Genomic DNA, 25,575 nt, shown 5'->3' on the forward strand with positions numbered 1-25,575 from the left:
TCGCCTTGAGCTGAAGAGCTGAGGGACAGCGCCCAGGCCCATAGTTCAGGCCCCACGACCGACAAAAAAAAAAAAAATTTCAAGCAGTTAGCTTTGCGCAGAGGCAGTATCGTAGCCAATGAGGCTTATCCGAGCTGATTATTGCTAATTGAAAAATTTGAGCAGTTCACACCTGCAATCCCAAAACAAAGGCAGGAGGATTAGAAATTCATGACCAACCTGAGCTACATAGAGACACCTTACTTCAAAAATGAAGGGAAGGGAAGGGAACAACAGAATGGTAAGACAAAGGAAAAAGGGGGAAACAATGCAACAGCAATATACACAAGACAATATGTTGGAAATGATCTGTACAACTTGGAGGGTAGGAGTGGGGAGGAGGGAAAGTAAGAGAACAATGAGAGAAGGGGTAACAAATTTGACAAGAAATGTACTCATTACCTTACTTATGTAACTGGAACCCCTCTGTACATCACCTTGGCAATAAAAAGGTAAAAAACGATGTTCAATCAGAAAAAAAAAAATGAAGGGGGAGAGATAATCTTTTTCTCAATGGCAGAGAGCCTGCCTACCATGAACAAAAACCTGACTTTGATCTCCAGCACCACACAAAGAAAGAAAATAATCAGTAAAATCCTAATTAAATTATATTTTACATAACAACAGTTCTTACTAATATCTGTCTTTTAGAAATGTTTGTGAATGCCTTTAAGAAGTAGAACAAGCCAGGTACCAGTGGCTTATGCCTATAATCCTAGATACTCAGGATGCTGAGATCTGAGGATCATGGTTCAAAACCAGCCTGGGCAGGAAAGTCTGTGACACTCTTATGTTCAATAAAGTACCAGAAAACCAGAAGTAACACTGTGGCTTAAGTGGTAGAGCACTAGCCTCCAGCTAAAGAGCTCAGGGACAGAGTCCAGGCCCAGAGTTCAAGCCCCACAACCGACAAAAAAAAAAAGGTAGAATACACAGGTTGAGGTTTTTCTTAACTTTCCTGAAAATAATTATTTGTATATAAATTTACAACTTGGAATATTATAGAATAGCTGTGGGATTATAGTAAAATAATTAACTTTTTCCAATTAACATATATAGAAGGAAATCATTGTACTGAAGAAAGCCTTTCCCACTCTTAAAGAAAGTCTACTTTCTTGGGAGTGGCCTTTAACTGTCTTCCAATCATTCTAATCTACTGTTGTAGCTCTCTCAGGAAAGCTGTGAACATTGTTAAAATATTCTACCACTTTGGAAAGCAGTATGGAGGTTCCTCAAAAGACTTCACATAGAACTCCCCTATGACCCAGCAATCCCACTTTTGGGCATTTACCCAAATGTTTACAAACAAGACCACACTAAAGCTACCAGCACAACTATGTTTATTGCAGCATTATTTACCATAGCTAAGATATGGAACCAACCCAGATGCCCCTCAGTAGATGAATGGATCAAGAAAATGTGGTACATAGACACAATGGAATTCTACCTCCATCAGAAAGAATGACATTGCCCTATGCAAATGGAAAGGCTTGGAAAAAATTATATTAAGTGAAGTAAGCCAGGCCCAAAGAAACATAGGTCCCATGGTTTCCCTTATTTGCAATATCTAGTATATGTCCGAGTCAAGCAGAAAAGATCAGATAAGGTGATGTTAGGGAAATGAACCCTAAGATATATATTCAAATGTTTTTTTCTTTCATGTGATTGTTTCTAACACATTTATAAGATTATTTCTTTGTTGCTTTGTATGTCCCTCCCCCACAGTGTAAGCCCTGCTTTCACTGTATTTGATGTGGGTATAATTTGTGGAGGGGAAGGGGAAAAACAAATCGTTTAAATAGGGATCCAGGTGGACCCATTGCAACAATCAGATGTACAAGTCGTTATGTCAAACACAAATTTTACAACTTTGGTGCAGGGGGGGTGGGGAGGATTGGGTGGGGGTGCAGGGGGAGGATGGGAAGGGATGGCAAGGGGAAACAAAGGAGGAGGCGACAATGCTAGATAAGAAATGTACTCATTATCTTGCCCATATAATTGTAACCCCTCTGTACAGTATTTTCACAATAAAAAAAAGAAACATAGGTTCCATAGTTTCCCTTATTTGCAATAACTAGTATATGTCTAGGACAAGCAGAAAAGGTCAAAAGCTATGTACATATGACCATATAAAATGATGCTAAGCAAAATGAACCCCAAGATAGGGACAAAAGGTTTTATCTTTGTTGCTGTTGTTTTTAATGTACTTATAATGTACTGTGTGATTTTTTTTGTTTCTTTTGTACATTCTTCCCCCATGGTATAGCCCGTTTTCACTGTATTTGATTCTGGTGCCCTGCATCTTGTATATACATTTTTTTAACTTGGGTAAGAGAAGGGAAATAACAAAATGCTGAAATAAGGATACAGGTTGACCCATTGTAACAAAGAGATGTACAAGACACTATGTTGAAAATGAACTTTACAACTTCGGGGGAGGGGGGGAGTGGTGAGGACTTGGGGAGGTGGGGAGGGAAGGGATGGTGGGAGAAAAACAAAGGAGAGGTTAACAATGCTTAATAGGAAATGTACTCATTACCTTACTCATGTAACTGTAATCCCTCTGTACAGTATCTTTACAGTAAAAAATATATATTTAAAAAAGATGTCAAAGTTCAGAGCTCATATGTAAATATGGTTTACATAAAGTGTATTGTGTTTATAGTTTGCAGAGTAGCCTTCTGTTCAGTGAAGAGCCTAATAATTAAACAAGTGTTACAAACAAGGTCCAGAGGTGGCACAAAAAGAGGCTAAGCTGACACCAGAACTTCTTCCACTTGAACAGAGGACACACTTAATGAACATTCATTCTCTCTCTCTCTCTCTCTGGACCAATATTCATGATACAAAGAAAAATGTCCAAAAACCTGGTAAGGTTTTCTACAAACTATAAAAACTAGAACTACAAAAGCTGAAAAGAATTTAAGGTTACAAAAGTTCATTTGAAAATTAGTACATATTTCCTTTAAAATACCTTTAAAAAACAAAATTACCTTTTTGGATATTTATTTTTATTTCAATTTTATTGTTAAGGTTATGTACAGAGGGGTTACCATTACACACATAAGGTATTGAATACATTCCTTGTCAAACATTGTTACCCCTCCCTCATTTTTCTCCCACTTTCCATCTCTCCTAATGCCCCCCAATTTGTAAAGTTCATTTCCAACATGTTGTCTTGTGAGTATCAGTTACACCCTCAAAGAATAAGCAAACTTCAAAAATAACAATTTTTTTATTTTAAACAAAATCAGGAAATAAACTGACAAGCTTGTCAAGAGTCATTTTCAGTTTAATGTTTTCCTTAGTAGATAAATATGCATAAACAACTAATAAGAATTATAACAAGGCTTAAAAGTTGCTTTTACTGGACTCATAAAATAACTGGGCTCATAAATTAACTTATCCACTTTGTACCTATGTCCTTTTTCCTTGATCCATTCTCTCCTAAAGGCACATTGCAACCATTTTGGAATCTGGGAAAGGCTGGATCACCTACCATATGTCAACAACTAACTCATTGCAACAAGGTCCCATATGACCAATCATGAGACACCTGAATCATCAAACAAGCCACCTCTAAACATATCTGTGACTTAGAACTGTTTAAATTATGCATAGCTTCTCATTCCATGCCCCCAATTCTCCTAATTTGACCTATAGCAAATGTCTATATCCCTAAAGACAGCTGAAGATGTACTGAAGTGCTCTTTTTTGTTTTGGGGTTTTTTTTTGGTCAGTCGTGGGGCCTGGGCGCTGTCCCTCAGCTCTTCAGCTCCAGGTTAGCACTCTACACTTGAGCCACAGGGCCATTTCCAGTTTTTTCTGCTTATGTGGTGCTGAGGAATTGCACCCAGGACCTCAGACCTCATGAATGCAAGGCAAGTACCACTAAGCCACCTTCCCAGCCCTCAAGTGTTTTCTTAGTATGACTACATTAAATAAATCTCCTTACTCTGTCCTTTACCATGTCTATTTATTTGATATATAGGAATGAGTAGCTAGATCTGACATGTAGAACTGCTAGAGTTTGAGCACGGGATCAAACTATGATTTTATAAGTGATTTCTCAAAAGCTAAAGAAGACAGATACAATAAATTCTACATTGTTTGGTTATATTTATACAAAATTGTTTAAAAAGTAAAACTAATGATGGAAAGCAAATCACTATTTTTCAGGGGCCAAGAATAGATGGAGGGGGGGCTGGGAAGGTGGCTCAGTGGTAGAGTGCTTGTCTTGCATGCATGAGGCCCTGGGTTCGATTCCTCAGCACCACATAAGCAAAAAGAAATAAGCTGGAAGTGGCGCTATGGCTCAAGTGGTAGAGCACTAGCCTTGAGCTGAAGAGCTGAAGGACAGTTCCCATGCCCAGAGTTCAGGCCCCACCACCGGACCCCCCCAAAAAAATAGATGGAGGGGACTGACTTCAAGGAAGTTTGGGGAACAAAAAGAATGTTCTATATTATGATTATGGTAGTAATCAATGTATGTTTTTAAAACTCACTTAACCCTACAACGGAAATTGGAAAATTTTATTACATAAAAACTATGCTTCACAAGGGAAGGGGTGACACTGTCCAAAAAGAAATGCACTCTTTACCTGACTTACGTAATTTTAACCCTTCTGTACATGATCTCTTTTTTTGGAGGTCTTTTTTTTTTTTTTTTTTTTTTTGCTTATGTGGTGTTGAGGAATCAAACCCAGGGCCTCATGCATGCAAGGCAAGTACTCTACCATTGAGCCACCTTCCCAGCCCTGTACATGATCTATATACTGACAATTTTTTAAAAATTTAAAAAATTATACTTCAACTTGAAAAAAGGTAACATAATAAATGAGCTTTTATTTATTTATTTTTGAACTCTAGGCGTTCTCAGCTCTTCAGCTCAAGGTGAATGCTCTACCACTTGAGCCACAGCAGCACTTCTGGTTTTCTGAGTGGTTTATTGGAGATGAGAGGCTCAAGGAGTTTCCTGCCTGGGCTGGCTTTGAACCACAATCCTCAGATCTCAGACTCCTGAGTAGCTAGGACTACAGGAGTGAGCCACTGATGAGAATGTTTTTCCAATTTATTTCATTCAAAATATTTTACTTAATAGGACCTGGGTTATATAGCTCCATGGTAGAGTGCATGCCTACCAAGAGTGAAACCCTTGTTAGCACCACCAAAAGAAAAAAGAAAAAAAATTATACAGTATAAAAATACTTTGGGGGCTGGGAAGGTGGCTCAGTGGTAGAGCGCTTGCCTTGCATGCCTGAGGCCCTGGGTTTGATTCCTCAATACCACATAAGCAGAAAAAGCCGGAAGTGGCGCTATGGCTCAACTGGTAGAGCACTCACCTTGAGCTGAAGAGCTGAGGTACAGCACCCAGGCCCCATGACCGACCAAAAAAAAAGAAAATACATCATCATACAAAAACAAGCAAAATGAAGTACTTGAAAAGTGATCTTGAATGCAATTAAAGCCTTCAGAAACTGTTGCATAAACTCATTACTCTGATGGAATATTTGGCAGGTCACTGGATACTTTTCCAAGAATATAAAATTATGCCAGAGGCTGCAGATTCAGGTCATACAAGAGGCCACATAGATAACATAAGTAAAGAATGTACATAATGATCCCTGAAAGCATAGTCATAGTAGATAACAAAGCAAGTACATAGAGCAAGTCATACTGTAATAAACTGGAAAGCACACAGTGAGCCACCATCACAAGATCCTACAGGGTGATACTTGGAAAAAACAGAAGCCAGAACTTCTAATATTTAATTATTACATTTTTTTTTGGTCGGCCGTGGGGCTTGAACTCTGGGCCTGGGCGCTGTCCCTCAGTTCTTCAGCTCAAGGCGAGCGCTCTACCACTTGAGCTACAGCGCCACTTCCAACTTCTAATATTTAAAAGAGGTAGAAATCTGGGTTGGGTTTTTTGTTGTAGTTGTTGTTTGTTTTTCTTATTTTTGGTGGTTCTAGGATATGAACTAGGCCTCAAGTTTGCTAGGCTGATACAATACCACTGTCACAACACCACTGAGCCACACTGTCAGCCTTGGTTTTCTCAACTTATATTTAAGATAGAGTCTACCTTCATGCATATCTGGATACATGCTTAGATGAAGATCTGCCAATTTTAGGATTTCTGGAATTGCTGAAGTCACAGATATGTGCCATCACATCCAGCTTTCCTCCATGGAGATAGAGATGAAGTCTCATAGACTTTCCTCTCTGGACTGGACTAGAACCATTATCTCCCTAATCTCAGACTCCCACATAGCTTGGGATGGATGACAAGCATGTGCCACTGTATTTAGCTGAGTTAAGAAGGTTTCTCAAAAAAATAAAATAAAAAGTTTCTCTTGGGCTGGGAAGGTAGCTCAGTGGTAGAGTGCTTGCCTTGCATGCATGAGGCCCTGGGTTCAATTCCTCAGCACCACATAAGCAGAAAAAGCCAGAAGTGGCACTGTAGCTGAAGTGGTAGAGCGCTAGCTTTGAGCTGAAGAGCTAAGGGACAGCGCCCAGACCCAGAGTTCAGGCTGCACCATCGACCAAAAAAAAAAGGTTTTGCTGGCTTCAAATCATGATCCTCCTGATCTATCTCCCAAGTAGCTAGGATAACAAGTATAGGCCATCAGCACCTAGGTGAGGGCTCCTTTTATTTTATTTTTTTAATTCCTTTGTGTGAAGGTGAGGGTAGATCCTAGGACTTAAACACTCAGGGCCTGGGCACTGTCCCTGATTTTTTCTACTCAAGGCTAGTGTTTTATCACTTGAGTCACAGTTCCACCTCTGCTTTTTTTTGGTAGTTAACTGGAGATAAGAGTCTCACAGACTTTACTGCCTGAGCTGGCTTCAAACCACAATCCTCAGATCTAAGCCTCTTGAATAGCAAAGATTACAGTCAGGAGCCACCAGTTCCCAGACACTTTTACTTCTTTTATCATATTGGCAAACACAATAGGCAGGAACACAGTATATGCTTTCCAAACTTATTCAACAGCCTGTTCTAACTGCTTTGGTCTAACAGCTTACTTCTTTAATCGTAAAGACTCTTAAATAATATACGATATTAGTGAAGTATAATTCATCTAAAAATGACATGAAGGATATTAATTTCTGATCACTTTACTAAAAAAAATCTTATTTACATTTCTAAGCAGATATTGGTATTAAAGGAAAGCTGAGATAAACAAGGGTGAGGAAACAATGTTCATAACATTACCATCAGTGTCCAGATTCCAGAGTAATAAAATAATCCACATGCTGAAATTTGAGAACTTCATTGCCCCAGCTAGTCCAACCTGGCTGTAAATTTCGAGCAAATAATTCCAAACATTCTCCATCTGGCTTGATGTAATCTTTCAGAACCTCTGTCCAAACAAAAGAAGACAGACATGGTGAGAGATAACAAAATTACAATTGAGAAAAATCTATTTCCTTCTAACAGGAAAGAGTAAGAGAGATGGAAGTGGTGCTGTGGCTCAAGTGGTAGAGAACTTGCTAGCCTTGAGCTGAATAACTCAGGGACAACACCCAGGCCCAGAGTTCAAGCCCCATGACCAACAATAACAAAAAAAAAAAAGTGTTTGGGCTAGGAATGTGGCTTTATGGTAGTGCTTGCCTAGCATGCATGAAGCCCTGGGTTTGATTCCTCAGTACCACTTACATAGAAAACGCCACAACTGGTGTTGTTGTTCAGGTGGTAGCGGGCTAACCCTGAGTACCAAAGCTCAGGTGACAGCTCCTAGGCACTAAGTTCAAGCACCAAGAGTGGCCAAAAACAAAAAACAAAAAAAGAATAGAAACTGGGTATTTCATTTTTTTAAAAAGACAGCAAATTAATATGAAGGATTTCATCATAGGCTTACTATTTATAGTCTGAATGTCAATGAAATAAGTACCTGTGAGCCTGAGAACAACATTATCAACATGTTCACCAGTCCTGATTTATTGGTTTTCATTTGTAGATGAGAAATGAAGATTTTTAACACCCACATAAGTGACTTTTCAGTTTTCCAATAACACATATCTCCTGAGAACTTACTTTACTTTTTAATAAATGCAATCCATGCATGAAAATAACTCTATAGAAACAATACGCTTTATAGGTTTGTTCATTTAAAAAATTCTCTCTATAGTCTTCTCCAGTAACACTGAACTTTTAATTAATCTCACACAATTATTAGCCCATTCTATTCTGTCTTCTGTAGAATCTGCAAACCTTTTCTTACTACATAATTCAAGAACAGCTTTTGGGGTTGATAGTCCAACCTCTGAAACTGAATGAGGCCAGAGGACAAAAACAAAGATACTTTCGGGGGAGCTCTGTTGAGCTCCTACCCTTCATTCCAGATATAAAAAACTGGACTTGACTTTTCCCAATCCAGTTATCAAAAAGCCACAGGGTAGCTCTGTAAGTGGGGGGGAGGGGAGGGAGGGGGTTTACTAGAGCTTTAACTCAGGTCCTGGGTGCTGTCCCTTAGCTTTTCTGCTCAAGGCTGGTATTCTACCACATGAATCACAACTCTACTTCTGACTTTTAGGAGGTTCATTGGAGATGAGTCTCCTGGACTTTCCAGCCTAGGTTGAAACAGCCCACTTTTAAAATGAAAGTAAAACCTGTCCCTTTTTAACACAAATTTAATGAAATAATAGTAACTGAAGATTTGAGTATAGATAAAAATACTCAAAACTCGACAGAGAAACCTCAGAACTAAATAACTGCACAGACCAACTAAGTCTAGAATATTTCACCGGCAGCATCAGAATTCACATTCTTCTCAGCAGCACATGGAACATTCTCCAAAACAGACCACATTTTAGGTCACAAAGAAAATCTGTGTAAATTCAAAAATATTGAAATTATTCCCTATATTCTCTCAGACCACAAAAGAATAAAATTAGAGCTCAACACCAAAATCCACCATAGAAAATTGTGTAACTCATAGAGACTGGACAACACATTGTTGAGTCACTTGTGGGTCGTTGAAGAAACCAGAAAGAAAATTTAAACATTCATGATATTTAACAAAAATGAACATATAAAATACCAGCTCCTCTGAGACACAGCAAAGACAGTACTCAAAGGAAAATTTATAACTCGGAGTTCCTATATCAACAAATTGGAGAAATCTCAAACCAACAAATTTAATGGTGTACCTTAAGCTACTTGAAAATGAGCAACAAACCAAACCCCAATCCAGTAAATGGAAACAAATCCTAAAATTAAATCAGAATTACATAAATTAGAGTTCAAAAAAAAACCATAGTAAGAATCAACAGAGTTGTTTCTTTGAAAAAATTAATAAAATTGACAGACCCTTAGCAAATCTAACCCAAAGTGAGAGAGAGAGAGAAAGAGAAAGAGAGAGAGAGAGAACACCCAAATAAATAAAAAAATCAGAGATGAGAATAGGAACATCACAACAGAAACAAGCAAGATTCAGAACATTATAAGGGAATATTTGGTGAACCTTTATGCTAGCAAATTTGAGAATCTGGAAGAAATGGAAGAATTTCTAGCAAATATTGATATACCCAAATTAAACCAAGAAGATTTAAACCAAGTAAATAGACCCATATCAAGTATTGAAATAGAAATGGCAATAAAAGAACTCCCATCCAAGAAAAGCAAAGGATCAGATGGATTCAAAGCCAAATTCTACAAGGCCTTCAAAGGACAAGTTACTCCTCAAACTCATAAATTGAAAGCAAATAATCACTACCAAACTTGTTCTATAAGACCAGCATAACCCTCATCCCCAAACCAGATGGGGAGCCATCAAAGAAAGAACTATAGACCCATTTTTTTTTATGAACATCTATGTAAAACTTTTCAATACGCTGGGCACCGGTGGCTCACGCCTGTAATCCTAGCTACTCAAGAAGCTAAGATCTCAAGATTATGGTTCAAAGCCAGCTAGGGCAGGAAAGTCCATGAGACTCTTATTTCCAATAAACCACTGGAAAACCGGAAGCAGCACTATGGCTCAAGTGGTAGAGCGCTAGCCTTGAGTTGAAGAGCTGAGAGACAGCACTCAGGCCCAGAGTTCAAGAGTCAAGCCTGGGGGCTAGGAAGGTGGCTAAGTTGTAGAATGCTTGCCTCTCATGCATGAGGCCCTAGGTTCAATTCCTCAGCAGCACATAAGCAGAAAAAAGCCAGAGGTGGTGCTGAGTCTCAAGTGGTAGAGCGCTAGCCATGAGCTGAAGAGCTGAGGGGCAGTGCCCAGGCCCAGAGTTCAGGCCCTACCACCAACAAAAAACAAAACAAAACAAAACAGAGTTCAAGCCCTACGACCGACAAAAATAATCAAAAAATTCATACACTAAGACCAAATGGGATTTATTCCAGGGATGCAAAGTTGGTTCAATATACACGTCATTTAATGTAATAGGAACAAGGACAAGAACCATATGATCATCTCAATAGCTGCAAAAAAAGCAATTGACAAGAACACCCCTTTATGATGAAAGCTTTGGAGAAACTAGGAATCCATGGAATATTCCTCAATATAATAAAGGCTGTATATGACAAACCTACAGCTAGCATTATACTGAACAGTAAAAAGTTAAAACCATTTCCTCTAAAATCAGGAATAAGACAAGGATGTCCACTCTCTGCACTCTTCTTCAATATAGCATTGGAATCCCTAGCCAGAGCAATAAGGCAAGAGGCAAACAAAAAGAGGATCCAAATAGGGAAAGAAGTAAAACTCTTTCTCTTTGCAGATGACATGATCCTGTATTTAAATAACCCCATAAGGCTGGGAAGGTGGCTTAGTGGTAGAGTGCTTGCCCAGCATGATGAAACCCTGAGTTCAATTCCTCAGTACCACATATACAGAAGCCAGAAGTGGTGCTGGGGCTTAAGTAGTAGAGGACTAGCCTTGACCAAAAAGAAGCTCATGGACAATGGCTGTGCCCTGTGTTCAAGCCCCAGGACTAGCAAAAAAAAAGAAAAAAGATAGTTAAATAATCTTCACTGCTCCAAAGTGACTTAATGATGAACTAAAATCTAAATAAAATTCCTATGAAATAAATAACCCCATAGACTCCACTCCCAAGTTACTTGAGCTGATCTGAAACTTTGGCAAAGTAGTAGGGTATAAAATTAACCCACAAAAATCAGTAGGTTTGGGGCTGGGAAGGTGGCTCAGTGGTAGAGCGCTTGCCTTGCATGCATGAGGCCCTGGGTTCAATTCCTCAGCACCACATAAGCAAAAAAGAAAAAAGCCAGAAGTGGTGCTGTGGCTCAAGTGGTAGAGTGCTAGCCTTGAACTGAAGAGCTGAGGGACAGCGCCCAGGCCCAGAGTTCAGGACCCACGACCGGACCTCCCCAAAAAAAAAATCAGTAGGTTTTCTGTAGGTCAATAATGGCAAGAGCGAGACTGAAATCAGAAAAGCAACTCCTGTAATAGACTCAAAAAAAGAAATGAAGGAAATAACTAAAGAAGTGAAAGACCTCTACAATGAAAACTTTAAAAACCTGGAAAATAAATTAAAGCAGATTTAAGGAAGTGTGAAAACCTCCCATACTCCTGGATTAGGAGGGTTAAAATCATTAAAATGGCAATACTACCCATCTACAAATTCAAAGCAATACCCATCAAAATCCTAATAACACCCTTTAATGAAATAGAAAAAGCAACCCAAAAATTCATATGGAATAATAGAAGACACACAAGTAGCAAAAACAACCTTAGCAGGAAAAACAGGGCTGGAAGAATAGCAATACCAAAATTCAAACTCTATTATAAAACCATAGTTGTAAAAAGAGCTTAGTACTGTCACAGGAACAGGTCTGAGGACCAATGGAATAGAACTAAAGACCTAGAAATGATCCCACAGACTTAGAACCATTTAATCTTTGCTAAGGGAGCCAGCATAACCTCTTACATTAAATGATTTGTGTAGATTGAACCAGCTTTGCATCCCTGCATCCCTGGGATGAATCTGGTTTGATCATAGTGTATGAGTTTTTTTATTATTTGTTGAAGTCGTTTGGCCCTAATTTTTTTTTGGTGAGGGAGGGCGGTGGGGGTTGAACTCTGGGTCTTAGCTCTTCAGCTCAAGGCAAGAGTTCTACCAGTTGAGCCACAGAGCCACTTCCAGTTTTCTGGTGGTTAACTGGAGATGACAGTGTCACAGACTTTCCTGCCCAGACTGGCTTTGAACCCCGATACTCAGATCTCAGCCTCCTGAGTAGCTAGGATTACAAGCATGAGTCACCAGCACCAAACAGGCAAAATTTTATTGAGAAGTTTTGCATAGATGTTCCTCAAAGAAATGGGTCTACGGTTCTCATTGTTTTATGGGTCCCTATCTGGTTTGGGGATGAGGGTTAGGCCTCCTCAACAAAATGGTGCTGACAGAATTGGCTAAACACACATAGAAAGCTGAAGTTAGATCCTTATATATCACCCTGTACCAAAATCAACTCCAAATGGATCAAAGAGCAGATACACTGCAAGTATTATGGAAGGACTAGGGGATAAACTAGAGCTCCTTGACACAGGTCAAAACTTCCTAAGTAAAGATCCAGAAACACAACAAGTCAAAGAAAGACTGGATATATGGGATTACATCAAACTGAAAAGTTTCTGCATGGCAAAGGACATAGCTAGCAAGATCAACAGAAAGCCCACAGATTGGGAGAAGATCTTTACTAGCTATATATCTGAAAAGGGCCTCATATCTAAAATACAGTCAGAGCTCAAAAAATTAAACCCCCCAAAAAGAAATCCTCAAAGAAACAACAACCCAATTAATAAGTGGGCTAATGACTTAAAGAGACTTCTCCAAAAAAGAAATAAATGGCCAACAGACACATGAAAAAATATTCATCATCTCTGTCATAAGAGAAATGCAAATTACATTGAGATTCCACTTCACCCCCATTAGAATGGCCATTATCAAGAAAACAAGTAATAACAAATGCTGGCGAGGATGGGGCCAAAAGGGAACACTACTTATACTGTTGGTGGGAATATAAGCTGTTTCAATCACTCTGGAAAGCAGTATGGAGGTTCCTCAAAAGACTAAACATAATGCTCCCTTATGACCCAGCAATCCTACTCCTGGGCATTTATCCAAATGACCACAAACAAAGCCACACTAAAGCTACCAGAACAACTATGTTTATTGCAGCATTATGTACCATAGCTAAGATATGGAACCAACCCAGATGACTTTCAGAAGATGAATGGATCAAGAAGATGTGGTATAAATACACAATGGAATTTTATACTTCCATCAGAAAGAATGACATTATCCCATTCATAAGGAAATGGAAAGACTTGGAAAAAATCATATTAAGTGAAGGAAGTCAGACCCAAAGAAACATAGGCTCCATGATTTCTCTAATATGTAATAATTAGTATATGTCTAGGATAGTCCTAGCAGAGAATCACAATAGTTCAATAGCTATGTACATATGACCATATAAAATTATGTTAATCAAAATGAACTCCAAGGGGCTGGGAAGGTGGCTCAGTGGTAGAGTGCTCACCTTGCATGCATGAGGCCCTAGGGTTCGATTCCTCAGCACCACATAAGCAGAAAAAGCTGGAAGTGGAGCTGTGGCTCAAGTGGTAGAGCACTAGCCTTGAGCTGAAGAGCTGAGGGACAGTGCCCAGGCCCAGAGTTCAGGCACCATGACTGACCAAAAAAAAAAAAAAAAAAAAACTCCAAGCTAGGCACCAGTGGCTCACACCTGTAATCCTAGCTACTCAGGAGGCTGAGATCTGAGGATGTCAGTTCAAAGCCAGCCCGGGCAGGAAAGTTTGTGACATTCTTATCTCCAATAAACCACTAGTAATCCAGAAGTGATGCTGTGGCTCGAGAGGTAGACAGCACCCAGGCTTTGAGTTCAAGCCCCATGACCAACAAAAAAGAAAAAGAAAGAAAAACTCCAAGATATTTTTTTTGGGGGGGCCTGAACTCTGGGCCTGGGTGCTGTCCCTCAGCTCTTCAGCTCAAGGCTAGCACTCTACCACTTGAGCCACAGCGCCACTTCTGGCTTTTTTCTTATGTGGTGCTGAGGAATCGAACCCAGGGCCTCGAGCATGCAAGGCAAGTGCTCTACCACTGAGCCACCTTCCCAGTCCAGAATTCCAAAATATTGAAACAGGTTTTTTTGTGTGTTTTTTTTAATCTATGTGTGAAGTTATTTCTTTTTTCTTACATTTTGATTCCCCCCCCTTTGGTTTATCCACTGTTGTCAATGTTTTTTATTTTGGTACCCTGTGTCTTGTGTATACATTTACTTGATTTAAGGAAGAGAAGGGAAATAACAAAATGATGAGACAAAGGACAAAGGATGAACCAATGCAACAGAGATACTCACAAGGCCGTATGTTGGAAATGAACTTTAAAACTGGAGGGGTAGGAAAACAGGAAGGAGGGAAAGCAGGAGAAAATAAGGGAGGGAGTAAGACTGACAGTAAATATACTCATTACCTTATTTATGTAATTCTAACCTCTATGTACAATATCTTTACAATAAAATTAAAAATCAATCAATCAATCCCTAATGATTTCAGGGTAAAATATAGAGCAGAAATCTGGAAGTTGATCGCTCTCACTAGTGCCACTCTTCATGTCTAAAATACAATAATATGAACTCAAAAATAAAGCTATTACAAATATTTCTTGTCTATTACTAATTAGTCAAAGCTTATGGATGAACATGTATTGAGTCATTCAGAGTTTTTGCCGAAAATACTCATTTTTAACTGTTCTCAATCCTAAACAATGTACTTGTGCTGCTCTCTACTGGCAGTTTGGCAGAACTGCATTTTCACAGATAAGCCAATGACACTATGGCAAAATGTATCTATTTTAAATCTTTTTTCTGAAAAATAATCCTTAAATATAACTACACTCATTCTAGAGAGACTGGAAAATAATTCAACTATTATTTGAAAATACAAGATGTTGGATGTCAGTTTTAGAATTGTTTAAGTAAAATTTAATCTCTAATCTAAAACACTAAATTAAGCTTTGGTCTTCACCAAATGATAAGTGAAATTCAAATAACAGGAACACAGATTAAATCTCCCCATTGAATATAACTAATGTCAAATATAATTGTTCCTCAAAGAATAGTACAGACTATTTTCACTTAAGTCACAAACAATGTATTTAAGAGCTTATATTATCTAGTTTGAAGGTAAACTCACTGAGAATTCTTCTAAACCAAAGAATGGTTCAATACACAGACATTTGCATGTTTCTCAAGTTAAGAATACTATTTCAAAACTCCTTCATGGTTCTGGAGGGGATGTGGCCAAAAAGGAACGTTAGTGCAGTATTGGTGGGAGCGTAAACTTGTTCAGCAGTATGGAGGTTCCTCAAAGACTACACATAGAGCTCCTCCTCCACTTCTGGGCATTTACCCAAATGATTACAAACAAGGCCATACTAAAGCTATTAGCACAACTATGTTTACTGCAGCATTATTCACCATAACAAAGATATGGAACCAAACCAGATGCCCCTCAGTAGATGAATGGATCAAGAAAATGTGGTGTGTGTGTGTGTGTGTGTGTGTGTGTGTGAATTCTATGTTTCCATCAGAAAGAATGGCACTGCCCCATTTGTAAGGAATGGAAATTTTTGGAAAAAATCATATAAGTTAGCCAGATCCAAAGAAACATAGGTTCCATAGTTTCCCTTATTTGCAATAATTAGTATACATCTAGGATAATCTTAGCATATTAGCAGAATAGCTCAATAGCTACATACATATGACCATATAAATGATGCTAAGTAAAATGAACTCCAAGACATGGACACAAGAGATTTTTCTTTGTTGTTTTTATTGTACTATGTGATTTCTTATTTCTTCTGTATGTTTTGCCCTCTATGATATATCCCTGTTGTCACTATGCTTGGTTTTGGTACCCTGGTATTGTATATAAGTTTATCTGAATTAGGGAAGGAAAGGAGAACTGAATGGTGAGACCAAAGGACAAGGAGGGAACCAATGCAACAGCGAGAAAAATGAGGAAAGGGGAACAAGTTTGACAAGAAATGAACTATTACCTTAATGTAACTGTAACCCCTATGTAAATCACCTTGACAATAAAAAAAAAAAAGAAAAAGAAAAGAAAAAAACTCCTTCCTGGTAATAATTTAAGATAACAGAAATCCTGTTACAAACTTAATTTTCCTATGAATTTGTGTTTACTTTCTTATCTTTCCTAGCTCATAAGTGACCCCATATTCTGAAAGAAAAAAAAGTAATAACAATAAGATATGTTTTCTGAGTGGCAACTTAGAGAAGTTTTTATGGTGAAAAGGGTATATGCATCATCACAATAACAAAATACATTGTTAAAGAAATTCCCTAAAAAATAAACTTTGAATATCAAATTCAGAATCTCCCTCAAAGACTTAGATACTTAAGATTTTAAATTCTCACTCACATCCTAAGTTTTTAACTCTTGGCAGTTAACTATATTTCTACTAAGTGCTACATTTTTAAATACATTACATCCAATCTTTGTACTCTGAAATATTAAATACCATTTTTCCCTCAATAAGTTAAGATTGTGAGGTAGAAAAGGATCCCAGTAAATTGCCCAAGTATCAGAGCTAGTATTCACGTATGTGTTAGCCAATTTCCAAAGCCAACTCTTTCCATTAGTTCCTGCTGCTTAGTTTCACTGGATGCTGAACTTAACGCTAAAGAAATTAAGACTAATGAAAACTGCAGGCTGCAGCAACTATCTAATGTTTCAGTAAAGCAGTACAACCTCTTACGAAAGATAAAACTGTAAGTATCTACCAAACATCAAAGGAAATCCAACCCTTACTCTTCTCATCACTGTCCCAAACTCCAGCAACTTGCACTAAAACCTGGTGGTAAATTAAAGCCCTTAGCTGAATTCTGAAGCCCAATCAGTTTTCTTTCTGTATAGGCCAGTGAGGAGTGAGCAACCAACAGTAAGATAACATGATAAATGGCTTAACAGTATAACTAATTTATACTCTCACTATTTCATAAGTTCTAAGAGTTCTGCCATAAAATTTTAGAATATTAAAACAACACATAAAAGATTTACTTGCAAAATCTATACATATTTCAAATATTCAATTTAATAACTTTTCAGTTATATCAAAACTCATGACAATTCTGTTCTAGAGGAACATACCAGCAAGAGGTGGTTTATGTGAGTGAAGAATACAAGGCACACTGACAATTAGTTTGTGATCTGGAATGGGCAGCACTTTTACATCTGGGTTCCTAGTTAAAACAGAAAAATATGGTAAACTATACTTTAATGCACAATTTTCTAATCATATGTTGGGCTGATATTTTTCCCTTTCAAATAGTGTCCAATTTTAAAACAAATTTAAAGAATCAATGAAGAAAATAGCACAACTTAAGAATTAAGGATTTCATTTCCCACAATAAAAATAATTAAATACTAAATAAAACAAAGGTAACAGAAAATTTTTTATTCCATATAATTCACACTTTTCTACTTTGGACCAGTTCCAGATTTTCAAAAATGTAAAATTTAAAGAAAGTCAATGATCATTGTTAGTGATTCTTAAAAGCCTAAAACCTAATCCACTTCTAAATTTTGAAAAAATATCACTTTTCTTACCTTAATGGTAAAGCAGCTTTTTTTTTAACTCTCCCCAGTATAAGGCCTTCATAAGGTTTTTTGTGTGGTGAATCTAACGGGAACACAAACTCTCCCGAATTGGTGATCTGACAGGAAAGAGCCAACAAAAAGAATTATTCTTTTTCTCATGGAGTATATAGAGTTTCCACCCAGAAGAGAGAAATTATTAAACCTCCAGGCTACTGTTGTCCAATAAAAATATAATGTGAGCCACAAGTGCGAGCCACATATATCATCATAAATTTTCTAGTAGATCATTAGAAAAAATACAAAAAAGAATACAATGAAAGTAATTTTAAATACTTAATTTAAGCTACTATATCTAACATATAATTTTAATTTGTAATCAAGTCACAAAAATGTACTGAGATTGTTTCTTTCCTATCAGGTCTTTAAGGCCCAATGCTTACTTTACATTGAAGAGCACATTATTTGAGCCAGGAGCCAATGGTGCATGCCTAATAATACTAGCTACTCGGAGGCTACAGTCTGAGGATCACAGTTTAAAGCCAGCACAGGCAGAAAAGTCCCCATGAGACTCTTATCTCTAACCACTCAAAAACTGGAAGTGGAGCTGTGGCTCAAAGTGTAGAGCAAAAGAACTCAGAGACAGTGCATAGGCCCTGAGTTCAAGCCCCACAAACCACACATTATTTGAACTAGTCACATTTCAAGTCTAAAGAGCCACCTGTGACCATGGCTACTGTAATAGGCTGAAATCTATTAACATCTTGCACATAAACAATCTCTACCTTAAAAATCACACAAATAATATTAAATTACTAACAATGAAATTAAAATAAGTAATTAAAAATAAAGTCAGGCCGGGCACCAGTGGCTCATGCCTGTAATCCTAGCTACTAAGGAGGCTAAGATCTGAGGATCACAGTTCAAAGCCAGCCAGCCAGCCAGCCAGGGAAAAGTCGGTGAGACTATTTTTTTTTTTTTTTTTTGTTGGTCATGGGGCTTGAACTCTGGGCCGCCTGCACACTGTCCCTTAGCTATTTAGCTCAAGGCTAGTGTTCTACGCTTGAGCCACGGCGCCAGTTCTGGTGGTTTACTGCCAGTAAGAGACTCATGGACTTTCTTGCCCTGGCTGGCTTTGAGCAGTGATCCTCAGATATCAGCCTCCTTAGTAGCTGTAGAAAACTAAAGCTAGATCCTCTATATTACTCTGTACCAGAATCTACTCCAAATGGATCAAAGACCTCAGAGTCAAAGCAGATACCCTGAAAACATAACAGGAAGGAATAGGAGAAACTCTAGGGCTCCTTGGTACAGGCCAAAATTTTCTTAATAAAGACCCAGAAACACAAGAAATCAAAGAAAGGTTGGACAAATGGGATTGCATGAAACTGCAGAGCTTCTGCATGGCAAAGGACATAGCTAGCAAGATCAATAGAAAGCCCACAGATTGGGAGAAGATCTTCACTAGTCATACAACGGACAAGGGTCTCATATCTGAAATATACCTGAAACTCAAAAAAATTAAATCCCCCAACAACAAATCCTCAAAGAAACAACCACCCAATTAATAAATGGGCTAAAGATTTGAAGAGAGACTTCTCTGAAGAGGAAATAAGAATGGCCAATAGACACATGCAGAAATGTTCATCTTCTCTAGCCATAAAAGAAATGCAAATCAAAACACCATTGAGATACCACCTCATCCCAGTTAGAATGGCTAGAATCAAGAACTCTAACAACAACAGATGCTAGAGAGGATGTGGACAGAAGGGAACCTTACTGCATTGTTGGTGGGAGTGTAAATTGTTCAACCACTTTGGAAAGTAGTATGGAGGTTCCTCAGAAGACTCCACATAGAGCTCCCCTATGACCCAAAAATCCTACTCTTGGGCATTTATCCAAATGATCACAAACAAGGCCATACTAAAGCTACCAGCACAACTATGTTTATTGCAGCATTATTTACCATGGCTAGATATGGAACCAACCCATATGCCCCTCAGTAGATGAATGGATCAAGAAAATGTGAGATAGATAGATAGATAAGACAGACAGACAGACAGACAGACAGACAGACAGACAGACAGACAGACAGACAGACAGATAGATAGATAGATAGATAAAAAATTCTATGTCTTCAGGGGCTGGGAAGGTGGCTCAGTGGTAGAGCGCTTGCCTTGCATGCTCAAGGCCCTGGGTTCGATTCCTCAGCACCACATAAGCAAAAAGAAAAAAGCCGGAAGTGGCGCTGTGGCTCAAGTGGTAGAGTGCTAGCCTTGAACTGAAGAGCTGAGGGACAGCGCCCAGGCCCAGAGTTCAGGCCCCACGACCGGACCCAAAAAAAAAAAAAAAAATTCTATGTCTTCATCAGAAAGAATGGCATCACCCCATTTGTTAGGAAATTGAAAGACTTGGAAAAAATTATGTTAAGTGAAGTAAGCCAGCCCAAAGAAACATAGGTCCCATGGTTTCCCTTATTTGCAATAACTAGTATATCTCTGGGACAAGCAGAAATGGTCAAAAGTATGTATATATCACCAGATAAGATGATGTTAAGCAAAATGAACCCCAAGATAGGGACATAAATGGTTTATTCTTTCTTGCTATTGTTTCTAACATATTTATAATGTACCATGTGATTTTTTTTTGTTTCTTTGTATGTTCTTCCCCCATGGTATAACCCCTGTTTTCACAGTATTTGATTCTGGTGCCCTGCATCTTGTATATACATTTTTTCCTAATTGGGGGAGGGGAAGGGAAATAACAAAATGTTTAAATAAGGATACAGGTTGACCCACTGTAACAATGAGATGTACAAGACACTGTGTTGAAACCAACTTTATAACTTTGCCTGGGGGTGGGGGCAAGGAGTTGGGAAGGAAGGAATAGTAGGGGGGGAAACAAAGGAGGGAGTAACGATGCTCAATAGGAAATGGACTCATTACCTTACTCATGTAACTGTAATCCCTCTGTACAGTATCTTTACAATAAAAAATATGTATTAAAAATATTTTTTTAAATAGATGCTGTCAGGCACCTGTGCCTCGAGCCTATAATCCTAGCTACTCAAGAGGCTAAGATCTGAGGCTCATGGTTTGAAGCCATGCCAAGCAAGAAAGTCTGTGAGACTCTTTCCTCCAATTTAGCACAAAAAGAGACTGGAAGTAGAGCACTGAAGTGATAGAGCACTAGTTGGCCTTAAACAACAAAGCTCAAAGACAGCTCCAAGGCCCTGAGTTTAAGCCTCAGGACTTAAACAATAACAACAAAAAGGATGATGTCTTTACATGAATGGTATGCCATACTTTATTAACTAATAAGGTAACTTCTAAACTCACTTTTACCCAATGCCATTCAGCAAGCATCTCCACAGACCAAGAAGGATAAAGCTCTTCCTTAACAAAACGCAGGTGCTTCTGTCTATTGGTCACCCAAGTAACAATAAGGCAGTTTGGGGCAGCCAGTTCAGGAATGGGTATCTGTTTTATTTGCAGTGATGACAAATAACTGTACCTAAAATTAAAAAGAAAAAAATATGAGCAAAATTTGATTCAAGAAAGAAAAATAAGCAGAGAGGAAACCTGTACTATATTGATCCCCCAAACGCAAAGGTCCTGGAATACCATTTGTATAAGTAAGTATGAAGCCACAGTGACACCTGGTGGACACATGATCCACACCAAAAATAACTTCATTTTTCGTTTTCATTAAAATTTTCATTTTTCTTTAAAATTGTTAGGCTATAATCACTTCAAATTTTTGGTACCTTTCCTTTTTTTGTTACTCTTTTCAAAATTAAGCAAATACTGTTTAAATCCTATCTGTGTACTACAGAGGAATGACATCACAATAAGTCTTGAAACCAATTATCTGGATAACCCAAGTGAAATCTGACACTGGGTAAGGGTTGTGAGACAGGTAATACTAATGCAAGTTTAGTTCAGTGAAGCTTTTTATTCCCCTACAATCCTAAAACTTTGCAAAAATACTGACCCTTTGGGTAATATAACATTTTACCCAATTTCATTTTCTTCTTACCACATTTCCAGTACCCAAAAGAAGTCATCCTGCTTCTTTCTTCCTTTCAAATCAATTCTACCAGGCTCTTTCTGAAATCCTCATGCTTCCATTAAAACAACAAGAAAAAACAAAACAAGTATTGTCTTGTGTTTCTTGGTGGTTAATAATCCAATGGCAAGTTTATGGAGAACAATGCAGGCTCTATAATACCCAATTAACCAACACACAATAGTCCCTCTCCCCCATTGCTGCTTCCAGATTCTAGCTTAATTACTTACTCTGCATAAAATCCTCCCCTCTTTGAGAAGTATGCTATCCCACTATGCTAACTTCAAACATTTACTACACCTATTTCATCCTCACTTTCCAAATTCAATGAGGAATTAAGTTTAAAGATCTCACTACATCAACAATGCAATCCTTCCATTATCCTTTTTCAAAGCACAACTCACCGGGCACATACCACAACTATTATTCACCTAACCAAATAATTACATTTATCCCACTCCAAGAATCTACTCCAATGTCATTCCTAAATTAGGCTTTGATATCACTCACATTTATTCAGTCTCTGAAACAATAAACTTGAGTCTCTGGCTGTAATTTCCTATGTCTCATCTATTCTTCTTACCATATCAAAGCATATAGTGAGTACCCCATCACTCTATGTTACTGAGTCTATCAGTTTCTTCCTGACCAAAATTACTCCTCTTCCTCGGAGACTATCAACCATCCTACTGTCTTCTCACTACCACCCTAACTCCTATTTAGCACTCTAACTCCCATTTACCCTTCAGCTTCACATTCTTCTTGCAAAACCCAATCTAAAAGCAAAACCTAATTTATTTTCAGTGAAAGGCCACAAACCCAAGTTCTTGTGCATACAAAAAACAGACTCTACATTCTACTACTGAGTTCACCTGTAGCCTATCCTACAAGAAAACTGGTTTCCTCGAGAAAAAGTTGGGTGAAGAAAAATGGAAAACAGGGCTGGGAAGATGGCTCAGTGGTAGAGTGCTTGCCTTGCATGCCTGAGGCCCTGGGTTCAATTCCTCAGCACCACATAAGCAAAAAAAGCTGGAAGTGGAGCTGTGGCTCAAGTGGTAGAGCACTAGCCTTGAGCTGAAGAGCTGAGGGACAGTGCCCAGGCCCAGAGTTCAGGCACCATGACTGACCAAAAAAAAAAAAAAAAAAAAACTCCAAGCTAGGCACCAGTGGCTCACACCTGTAATCCTAGCTACTCAGGAGGCTGAGATCTGAGGATGTCAGTTCAAAGCCAGCCCGGGCAGGAAAGTTTGTGACATTCTTATCTCCAATAAACCACTAGTAATCCAGAAGTGATGCTGTGGCTCGAGAGGTAGACAGCACCCAGGCTTTGAGTTCAAGCCCCATGACCAACAAAAAAGAAAAAGAAAGAAAAACTCCAAGATATTTTTTTTGGGGGGGGTCCAGTCGTGGGGCCTGAACTCTGGGCCTGGGTGCTGTCCCTCAGCTCTTCAGCTCAAGGCTAGTGCTCTACCACTTGAGCCACAGCGCCACTTCTGGCTTTTTTCTTTTTGCTTATGTGGTGCTGAGGAATCGAACCCAGGACCTCAGGCATGCAAGGCAAGTGTTCTACCACTGAGCCACCTTCCCAGCCCCTGAGGGTCCTGGTTTTAAGCCAACTGGATTTTTGTCTCTCAGACAAAACTGAGAGACTCCTATCTCCAGTTAACATGCAAAAAGCTGGAAGTGAAAGAGTGGTTCAAATGGGATAGCACCAGCCTTGAGCAAAAAAGGTAAGTAAGAACATGAGGTTCTGAGTTCAAGGCCTACTTTCAAGCACAAAAAAATTACTTTCCCTAGAAAATTAAATAGAGAGAGGAAATGTAACTGAAACCATTCGTCAGAAGTAGTGGGTAAGTCAGATGCTGATGGTTCATGCTTATAATCCTAGTTCCTCAGGAGTCTGAAATATGAAGGCTTAAGGTTCGAAGCCAGCTCAAGCAGAAAAGTCCAAGAGACTCTATTTCCTATCCAGCAAAATAATGGACTGGATACATGGCTCAAGTGGTAGAGCACCAGCTGTGAACAATCAAACTGAGCAAATAACATGAGGCACTGAGTTCAGGCACCAGTACCAGCACCAAAAGGGAGAGAGAGACATAAACAGAGACAGAGACAGAGAATGACAGAAACAAACACATAGAAGGTAATATTTCAAAAGCACTATTAAAAAGAAACAAAACCAAGCAGTGGTACTAGACACTGTTGAAAATGAACTATACATCTTGTGGGTAGGAAGGGAAGGAAAAACTGGGAGAGAGCAAGGGAAGGAATGATATTGCACAAAAAGAAATGTACTCTCTTTACCTAACATATGTAAATGTAAACCCTCTGTAACAATAAACTGAAAAAAACAAAATGAGCCAGTTACTGATGGCTCACACCTGTAATTCTGGCTACTTGGAAGGCTAAGATCTGAGGACTGTGGTTTGAGGGCAGCCCAGGCAATAAAGACAATGCGATTCTTATCTCCAACTAACCTCCAAGAAAGTAGCCTAAAGTAGAACTGTGGCTCAAGTGATAGAGCGCCAATCTGGAGCAAAAAAGCTGAGTTCAAGTCCCAGTACTGGCACATAAAACTGCACAAATATAACAGATTATTAAGTAAAATTAGAAATACTCTAGCACATTTCTAAATTTTAGAATCTGGCTTTTTCTGTTTATGTGGTACTGAGAAATGAAACCCAGGGCTTCATGAATACTAAGCAAGCACTCTACCACTAAGCCATTTTCCCAGGCCAAGATTATAGGTTTTAGAAAGCATTTTTAATAGATAATTCATCTTTACTTACCTGTTACTTCTTTTAACTGACTTATTCTGCCATGGTGGATCAATCACAATTACATCAAATGTTTTCCTACCTAAAATCAAAGACATAATTTCAAAAATATCTTCTGTATGTGATCACTTTAAAAACTAAACACAATGTCTGGGGGTGTGGCTCAAGTGGTAAGAACATCTCCCTAGTAAATAGAAAGTCTTGAGTTAAAACCTCAAAACTGCCAAAAAGGAAAAAGGGAGACAGACAGACAGACACAGAAAGACAGAGACAGAGAGATAAATAGGTAGATAGACAGACAAAACATATAGATACTAAAGGAGGATTGGGAATGTAGCTCAATAGTAGCACATTTTTAATATGTACAAGAGGGCACATAGGTTTAAATTCCAGTATCTGAAAACAATAAATATTGGCCTTAATTCAAAATTCAGCTGTCTCTTATGAGAACATCAAAATATTATTCTTACTAATAACAATTTGAAACTACAGAAATATCCTTAATTAATGATAAGCAAAATAATTACTTACAGTTCAGAAGTGGCTGCATACAGGAAATATCAGACAAAAGAAAACTGCTTTTTGGTGGCAGCAGGTATTTCTCTCCCATTAAGGTAATCATTTTTGAGAAGCAAGATTTGTTTTCAACAACGCGTGAAAACAAATCCTGCTCTGTAACAGAAGTATCATCTTCCATTAATTGCAATGTCTGAAGTTCCATATTATTCAGAGAAGGCAAATGCTTTGCCATTGCACATAATTCAGACAAACTGCAGGACTCTAGAGGTAGAATAATGGGTTCACCACTACACTTGTCTCGATTTTCAGCAAGTGGATAAAGGAAACCACTTCTGAGACCTTCTTGGATTAACTGTAAAGATCCATCCAAAATCAGTTCTCGGATCTGTAAGAGAATTTATTAAAAGTATGTTAAAAGGAGTCACTAAAATGTCTTCTAAATAATGAAATTACTACTTAGCTTTTAATATCTAAATGTATAAATTAAAATCAACATTCCTAATTCTTACAGTAATTTTCTTTCATTTTTGGGGGGGGGGGGTCGGGTTGTGGGGCCTGAACTATGGGCCTGGG

The 25,575-nt window shown here is 38.4% G+C and overlaps 1 protein-coding gene across 1 annotated transcript in view; it reads right to left on the reverse strand.

Annotated features, from left to right (window-relative positions):
- Positions 1-25,575, reverse strand: part of Mettl4 (methyltransferase like 4) — a 37,848-nt gene that overhangs the window by 3,996 nt on the left and 8,277 nt on the right. Inside the window, exons 4-9 of the mRNA XM_013027125.1 lie at positions 25,015-25,387; positions 24,496-24,565; positions 20,977-21,151; positions 17,651-17,757; positions 17,192-17,283; positions 7,258-7,405 (exon numbers count right to left, since the gene is read on the reverse strand). Of these exons, the coding sequence (XP_012882579.1) occupies positions 7,260-7,405; positions 17,192-17,283; positions 17,651-17,757; positions 20,977-21,151; positions 24,496-24,565; positions 25,015-25,387 (963 nt within the window). The 3' untranslated portion in view covers positions 7,258-7,259. The remainder of the gene's footprint in view (positions 1-7,257; positions 7,406-17,191; positions 17,284-17,650; positions 17,758-20,976; positions 21,152-24,495; positions 24,566-25,014; positions 25,388-25,575) is intronic.

The sequence above is a fragment of the Dipodomys ordii genome, unplaced genomic scaffold (genome assembly GCF_000151885.1).
Source record: "Dipodomys ordii isolate 6190 unplaced genomic scaffold, Dord_2.0 Scaffold100, whole genome shotgun sequence".
Lineage (NCBI taxonomy): Eukaryota > Metazoa > Chordata > Mammalia > Rodentia > Heteromyidae > Dipodomys > Dipodomys ordii.